Below are 8,400 nucleotides of genomic sequence, written 5' to 3' on the forward strand. Positions count from 1 at the left end.
GGCTGGAAAAATAATTACTCCACTAAAGTATAAATAACCAAAATTTCTACTGRAGTAAAGTAACAAAGACACCTCTGGTGATTTTGCAGCAGGTGGTGAGGAGTCACGTGCTAAGAACAGGTGCGTCTGCACTGACTTTATTGCTGTGARTGTGCCTGAGCATCAAGTTGTTTCTGAGTCTGCCTCTCGTTCCTGAGTGTGTTTGTACACGTGAAAAAAGACTGACAGTTCAGCTGATTAAACCCTTCAAAAAAACGTGTTTTTATGTGGTACAATTCGCTCTGCGCCTCCTGAAATCCCACCCCTGCGCGCGTGCGCCAGTTTGCGGTCAGCCCGTTCGTGTGCGCGTGAGCGCGAACCTGCGCGAGCTCGATGAGCGGCGGCGACGACGACAGGAGGAGGAAGACAGGCAGACAGTTGTCGTGGCTCCGAGTCGGCCCGGATGGCACCGAGGTCCCGCTGACCCGCAGAGCACAGGACAAGTGGCGCCTCGGCGGGTGGGCGGTGGGGCTGTGCGTGAAGCTGAAGGAGGTCAGGATGGACGGGAAGGGCACCCTGAAGATGTTCACCAGGAAGAAGCGCGAGCTGATCAAGACGCCGTCCATCTCGAAGAAGAGCCGAGCAGGAAGCCCTGGGCCGCAGAGCAGCGCTCCGTCTGTGAGTAGAGCATCACTTCTGGTTTCTTTCAGTGCGCGCGCGCGCGCACGAGGAGGTTTCTTTCTGTGTGTGCGCGCGTGCACGAGGAGTCAGGTCCTTCAGCTGGAGGTGGACAGCAGGACAGGCTGTGCACACAGAGGGAACAGTGGTGTGTGTTTGTGTGAGTTTTGTTAGTTTAGTTTTGACACATTTTGTGTATGTGTGGCTGAGAAGCTGTCACTTTGTGTGTAAGTTTTCTAAATGCCATGTCATGTTGCTGAATGTGCAGATCATGAGTTCAAACTGACTCAGGTCTGGGTTAGTCCTGCCTAGAGAGGTCTCTCTCTGTGTGTGTGTGTGTGTGTGTGTGTGTGTGTGTGTGTGTGTGTGTGTGTGTGTGTGTGTGGACAAAGCTCCAGATTGAGGAGCACTTTATTTTTCACATGGGGTCCGAGCTGTAGGCAGCGCACAGTCGGAGCATGTTGAAACGTGGAGGCAAAAGTAGCTACAACCCTTACTCGACGGGTCAGAGAGTTAAGAAAGAGGCCAAAGAGAAGGACAGGCTGGACATACTGCCCAACAAACACACCGTGTGGCTCAAACAGGTACGTTTAGATTTTAACCATCAGTGAGCGGGGCTGCCTTCTCCTCTGTCAGGGTTAAAGTGTGTGATTTGGCTCTTAAGKGTTAAAATGCACTTATTTTCTTCTGCCTCTTGTCTGTGTTTGGTAAACACTTGGAAGGGTCATTTATAAATTTCGTACCCCAAACAGTGCATGATGTTTGACACTAAGTACAGTTTGCCACACCCGACAGCAGCTTGGAGTCAGGAAGTGTTGCACAACGCAGCATAGGATCTTGTGAAAGTCTTCCTATGTGTGTTTACCAACAGCACTGCTGGTAGYGTTGGATTCCACAGAAACGTTTTTAACGGCTGAGCCAAATCGAAATAATCTGAATTTATTTTATTTGTGTTTTTGTTCCTATCCTTCAGCTGTCCATTCTCCARGAGCAGCCTCGGAAAGATGCTGGCGATGCCGTTCTCTCCTCCTCACCTTTGTCSTCCTCTTCTTCTTCTTCAACTCTCACCACGACCTCAGCCAGCCTCCAGGACCCGTTGGCGTCGTGCCCGGGCACACCCAGCGCCCAGCACAGCAAGCTGGCGGCGATGCAGGTGGTGGGCTGCGCGTCTCCCGTGGGCACCCTGAAACGACCCACCGCCCTGAGCCGGCACGCGAGCGCTGCAGGTCGGCTTTTTTAAACCGCCTCCTTAACCTCCAACTCCAAACTCCCTCATTAGCATYGCTGGACGCCGTCGTCCTGCAGTTAAAGCGACTGCTAACCCTGCTAATGCTACCGAAGGTGGCGTTTAAAATTTTAAATCCGTGTGTTCGCTGAAAACATGGCTGGTACCTGYGGTCCGCCAGTTTGAAGTGCAACCTGGACACAGGCCACAGCTGCAAGTTGGATGTCGTGAAAGGGAGCATTAGCCGCGTTAGCAGCTGCTTTTGTCGCAGGATGATGATGTCATAGCAAAAGCCGAGCTCCAACAGCAAAGGCTGTGTTCTGGTCTGATGTGAATGTAAACTTCAAAAGTTTGCCGCAATGTTTATGATTTCAGTTTTACATTTAGATTTTGGACTTAATATTTACATTTATTAACATTTAAAATCAACATTTAGTAAAAAATTGCTAAATGTACGAACGGTGTAATGAAAATAAAATCACTTGTAAAACAACAGTCTAGTAGGGTAAACTTGATATTTGAAATTAAACATTATAATTTTTTTGGGTATGGACTAGTTTTTACAACCCCACAAGAGTTGAAACCTTCTGTAAAAATGTACATAAAAACTGAGTACAAATTTAAAAACACCTCTTGGATGATGCTACCATTTTTAGACACATTATTTTTTTGAGTATTGAACCTCTGACTGTCTTTACTTATCAGATATCAGCCTTTTAAAATGTTCCCTTCGCACCTGTTGACCATTAAATTAATTAGTTGCAAATTTCTCCCCCAGTTGTTTCTTATTTACATCACTTATTACTTTTGTCCTTTAAAAAATTTGTCTCTAGCTTCATTCCATTTGGAGAAAAAATGTAGCTTAAAATTGGATATTGGAAAAATAATTTGCTTTTGTTTTAGTTACATTTTGTACAACATCCCGCATTATTAGTGTGAATGCTTTTAAGCGACGATGCTATTGTTTTTGTTTCTCTTTCTTCTTCTGCATTTTTTCTTTTGGCACGCCTCCCCTTCTGCAATTTTTGTGCTATTTCAACAATTTATAAATCAAAATGTTCAGCTCCTTCGGCACATTCAGCAGCATGTACCTTTTTTTAATATTTAGCTTTTTCAGCCACTTTTTTCTCACTGAAAATGAGTAAAGCCATCTTCAACATACTTACGACCCTTTAAAATTTTACTGCACTTTTTACTTCTGTACTGGTTCTGATTCTTTGTGCTAATTTCAGCTTCCATCAACCTCCTATTTGCAAATTTTAGCTTTTCTGCTATTTCAGCTATCTATTGGCTTTTCTCTAGCTAATTTAACCCTTTTATCCTTTTTTTAGCTTCAGATCTGTTAAGCTACATGTTTTTTTATCTACCATTTTCTGGTAATTTTAGCTACATTTATGCCATTTTTATACATATTTTTTGCTATTTTTCTACTGATTTTTCAGTTTTTGTTTTCCARTTTTCCAATTCAATAAGCTATTCAGATTTTATTTGCATTATCAGTTTTAAAACTTTTCATCTTAAATTTTTCTGCAGCTTTCAGCATTGAGCGTTCACCCTGCATTTTTGCAGGAAATGTAAATTCTCTAGTTTGGAATTGGGGTTGTAATTATCCGGCTGTGATTTAGTGAGTTTAGAAACTTTTTTTTTGCCAAATGTATATGTTATGAAAAAAAACTTTAACTTGACCCATTTTGAAGGCTCAACGACCTGTTTTTGTGTCCCTTCAGGGTTCGCTCTCCCATCATGGGTCCACACAAAAGGTCAAGGGAAGGGGGCCTTGACGCCCTCTCCCCAGTCTGAGAGTCCAGAGAGCACKGTCATTGAGGTGGAGGACATTCCAGCCCTGCTGAGGGATGTCGCGCGCTTCGCAGAGGCAGTGGAGAAGCTTAAGGATGTTGTGCTGACTGAGGGTAAGATCCAGTTCATGGAGAAAGTGCAAACAAATGATAAGTCAACAYAGAAGAGRAGTCCAAATATTTACAGACTCACCTGTCAAAATGAGTTAGWCTTCAGTTTAGTGTCTGTAACCTCCTCTTGTGTTGGGATCACTTAACAGAACTCCTGAAACATTGTTTGTTTTCACAACAACAGAGCCCAAACATTGCTCGGTGTTAGTGTGATGGCAGGCACGTCACTTGTTTCTGCTGGGCGACTTCCCAGATTGAACAATACAGCGTTTGGTCTCCTCCTCCTCCTAAAGGGCACTCCATTTTGACAAACTCCCTGTATGAAGAGAATAGTAGGCCGTGTTTGCGAACACGTGTGCTTTGACGTGCTCAAGATCAGAGCGAGGGCGGAGCTATTGTACACCAGCAAGCTTACAAGTCTGAGCTTCCTCTCGCCAAATGAAGGGTTGCGTTTCCGCTGCACCCTCAGAGTTAACCACACTTGTCTCCTGCAGGAAGTCAGCTTCATGTTTACTGCTGCCGTATATACTCTTTCCCCATCCTGCACTGTGCAGCTCAGCTTGAAAATGACACCTATAAGTGGAGTGACGTGCACCATCTACAACTGGATTCCATCCGAGAAGCACACAGCATGTGACCTTAAAATGAATAGCACTGGATTGTTGTAGTTTAGGTCAAGAACTTTGTTCTATAAAAGGTTTTRGCTCTGGGATCTAGTTTTGTTCTGTCATGCTCTCCCTTCATGTGAGGTCTCTGAACAGGAAGTCTTGATGGACAGCCCTRTGACAGACAGTCCACACTTCCTCCTCTGAAAGGTCTGTGGGATGTGACGCTTTTTCTGCATCAGAAACTCGGTCCTAACTTTTAGCTCTCCTAATGCCTGAGCTCCTAGTTAATTTTTAATTGCCTACCGATAGTGTTTTTATCTGTGTTCATTTTGTCTGTWGTGTTAGCAGAATATTTCATCAGCCAATAAAGGTTTTAATGAAATGCTCAAAGTAAAAAGTTGTGTGTTAATAGAAAATATCCACTTTCAGGCGAACAAGTTATCCAARCCCTGTTTAAAACTTTGCCTTTAATTGTTGGAGTCGTGTCATGAACCACTTTTGAAGTCAACCAGGGGCGGTGCTAGACTTTTTAGCAAGGGCTGGCACTRGGGTGGCCAAGGTGGGATTTAGGGGGCATATATAAATAAAGAAAAATTGAAAGTTCTAGATGGCTGCCACAGCCAATTTCATATTACTCTAATTAGCTGTTTTAAGATGTATTGAGATGAAATTTTGAAAACAAGTCACAATTTCAAGCTAACTGCTTCTGCTAACATTACAAAGCACAACAATTCAGCATTTCTTAGACAAATAAAACTGAAAATTAGCATATTAGTAGCTGAAAACAATCTTTACCWAATTCTAAATGGTAATTAAAAATTCAAGCTGGCCAATGGCTGCAATTCAGCCACTTTAAGACTGAGCTGAAATGTTTTGTGGTGTAGCCAAGAATGATTGCTTAAACTGGGACTAGCAAACTGCTAATGCTAATTTTACAAAGAGCGAAATTCACTCATTGAATACACAGCTGAAAATTTATATAGTAATAGCTGGGAATAATCGTGAACAATATTTGAATGTAAATAGAAAATCCAAGATGGCCATCAAAGTAAATTTGTAGTCGTTGTACCTCAGCCATTTTTTAGAAATATTGAGCTGAAATTTGGTTTTGTGGTCGAGAGCAATCCCCATGCCATTTTAAAATCTCAATTTTAAGCTAAGGGCTAATGCGAATTTGAGAAGGATGTATTTCAGACATAATAAAGCTACAAATTGTTATAATAGCTGATAAGAATCTGCATGACAGATAATTACTCTGTTTTGCACCGACCATCTTTTATTGCTGCATGTGATTACCCCCCCCCCCCCCCCGTCTTTTATTTGGAGGTGGCAATCAGGTGTCAGGAGTGGCACTTGCCACCCCTCTGGCTCCATCCTTAAAGTCAACCCAACTCAAGATGACCACATAGATGACTGACCATAGATAAAACAAAAAATGATTATAACTCCTTCAGTTTGACAGATACGGAGCTAAAATTCAGTGTGGCATCAGTTCAGAGCCATCCCCAAGACATACTTCAAGCACTGCASATTGCATGATATCTGCTTAAAGCTTTGGCATTAACTGTGATGATCAGCATTATTTCTGCAGGCGAACTGTCATGTTGGATTTAACGAAACTGTCAATGTAATCACTGATAAATATCTTAATTTTTCTTTTTTGGAGTCAGTCAAATTTTAAGATGGCCACCACCGATGATCAAACTTYGCCAAATCAAAAAAATTAAATAACTTTCGATTTTGTAAATAATGAGCTTAAAATTAGTGTGATTGGTACTTGAGTCATGCCCCGATCATATATACCAAACAGTGACACAGCACTGTGCATAACCTTTTTTTTTTTTTTAAGATTTAACCAAAAAGTTTTGACACTTTCACTTAAAAAATGGACTTGGCTTCAAATTTTGGCATGACATGCAGAATRCAATTTGCTTTCACGTAACTACAATGAAACTTTCTTTCTGTGAGTCACAGAAAGCCGATTATTGCCACAACTGATTACTAATCTTGCAAAACTGTCAATAGGGCCACATCCTGTCTGCCAGGGCCGTGTACTCGGGTCCTCCTGTTCTAGTTTTGGGCTGCTGCTGCTCTAACATTCTGACACAGTTCTTTCAGCTGGCTGTTCTCTAACCTCTTCTAATAGCAAGCTGTCATAGTTGGCAAAATGCATCAGTGAAAGAGAAAACTCTGAACCAAACTGTAGATGTGTCAGTGCATGACCACAATACTATATCTATTTAGTAACACTAACTATAAAGAGAAAACCCCTCGACTGGCAGTTWAAAGAATTAGGACAAGCTTTTGTTGTTCACAGCAGAAAACATATTAAAGATTGCTACTAATCACATGCAGACTAAATGTAAGGCTTAATATAGCAGCTTTTTAGCCTAGCTTGAAGCTTAGCTTCCAGAACGAAGTTGTACATTGACTACAAATGCCATAAAACACACAATGTTTTCATTTTGTGTGTGTATGTGGTATCACTCTTAGATATATGGCCACAGTGTATCAAAATTKTGAATGATGTAATCAGTCGAACAAACTCATTAGCCTTGGTGCCCTGACCTTGTTCAGATGATGGAAATGGTGATCGCCAATCATGATGTCACATCGTGCCCCTCTGTCAAATGATCAAACAATCGGCATGGATTCTATTTTGTCAGTGTTGATACAAAACAGAAAAAGCTGTTTCTAGAGCKAATTTGGGCACATCTGGCTTCAGGAATTGCAGGAAAGTTGAGTTGAAAGGTTGGCTGGAGGGTTGCGRTCTTCGACGGACTTGGAAAGCGAGCAGATTTGTTAAAAGGCTGGAGTTTTATTACCTTTTGTCTTCTAGCTTAGCTTGCTTGAGCTATTGTGTATTTTTATCACAGGAGGCACTGCTTTTGCATCATTTAAAGAAACAGTGCAGTGATGTTTAAAATTTGCGTTAGAATAATATCACCATAGGAGTTACTGACTGCAGGTGAACGCTGAGGCTCGCCTAGATATGAAAGTAAAACTAGCAGTAGGCTACAGTAAAAACAATATAAGGTTTTTGTACTTATTCAGAGACAAAGTGCAGGGATGGGATCAGGGTGGTCCAGTGTTGGTCTTTTACCTCTAATATTTGGAGCAGACATTGAGTCCATGGTTGCACTTTTTCTGGCCAAATTAAGCTCATCCCATCGCTGGAATCCAGCTGTTAGCCTGTTTGGGAAAAGTGACTTAAGTGACGGGGCTTTGGCTGTATCATGAGTTACTGTTCAAAAGGAGTGTAGCACAATGTTTAATGCTCCTCCCGGTGGAGTTTAAAGCAGTTTTACCGAATTCCTTTAAATTTAAACACAGCTAAATCATACCCTGTAATTAAAACTAATAGAGCCGCTGACAGTTTGTACACACGCAGGTGTTTGCTTGACGTTTTTATGGATTGAAGTTCTAAAAATAGCCTGAGTGAAGATTGCCATTAATATTGTCATTGCATAAACAAATAAAACAATCGCACATCATGAGTTTTTCCTAATATATAGGACAYCTACACACCTGGATGAAGTTATGACAAATGCCCAGTTCTACATTTATTTTACAAATATGAGCTGAATTGGTTGAATTTTTTTTACAAAAGTTAATGGTAAAATATGAACCATTTTAGTTTGGTTTTCAAGCAATAACCTGTTGGTTTTCTAACACTTGAATGATTACATTTTGTACACTTTCAAGTGTTTTGAACGTGTATGCGGATTAGAATTTATACATGGAGCAATGTAATTACAATTTCTGAACAAGAATACAATTGTTGGATAAAACCTGTTCAAAAATCCTTTTTTGATCTCAGTAATAGAACTGCTGAAACATTATTTCAATTTTTTTTTCAGTAGTTTGAGACCTTGGTCTGTTTTAGCTGTTTTTTTTCTTCTTGTTGTTTTTAGTGTTGATTTGTTTTGTTTTTGGCCTCTCATGTACAGCACTTTGTTTTAAAGGGGCAATATTATGTGTTTCTCAGGCATACATTTAAATA

General features: G+C 41.2%; 1 protein-coding gene across 2 annotated transcripts in view; it reads left to right on the forward strand.

Moving 5' to 3' along the window:
• Window positions 1-91: 91 nt before the first annotated feature.
• The window catches only part of arhgap45b (Rho GTPase activating protein 45b), a 27,523-nt gene continuing 19,214 nt past the window's right edge, over window positions 92-8,400 (forward strand). The window contains exons 1-4 of one of the 2 annotated variants that reach the window (XM_014028592.1): window positions 92-657; window positions 1,098-1,241; window positions 1,631-1,883; window positions 3,610-3,792. In XM_014028592.1, the coding sequence (XP_013884046.1) occupies window positions 373-657; window positions 1,098-1,241; window positions 1,631-1,883; window positions 3,610-3,792 (865 nt within the window). In that variant the 5' untranslated portion in view covers window positions 92-372. The remainder of the gene's footprint in view (window positions 658-1,097; window positions 1,242-1,630; window positions 1,884-3,609; window positions 3,793-8,400) is intronic. The other variant, XM_014028593.1, reaches the window with a different exon arrangement.

Source organism: Austrofundulus limnaeus, unplaced genomic scaffold, assembly GCF_001266775.1.
Source record: "Austrofundulus limnaeus strain Quisiro unplaced genomic scaffold, Austrofundulus_limnaeus-1.0 Scaffold786, whole genome shotgun sequence".
NCBI classification, from domain to species: Eukaryota; Metazoa; Chordata; class Actinopteri; order Cyprinodontiformes; family Rivulidae; genus Austrofundulus; species Austrofundulus limnaeus.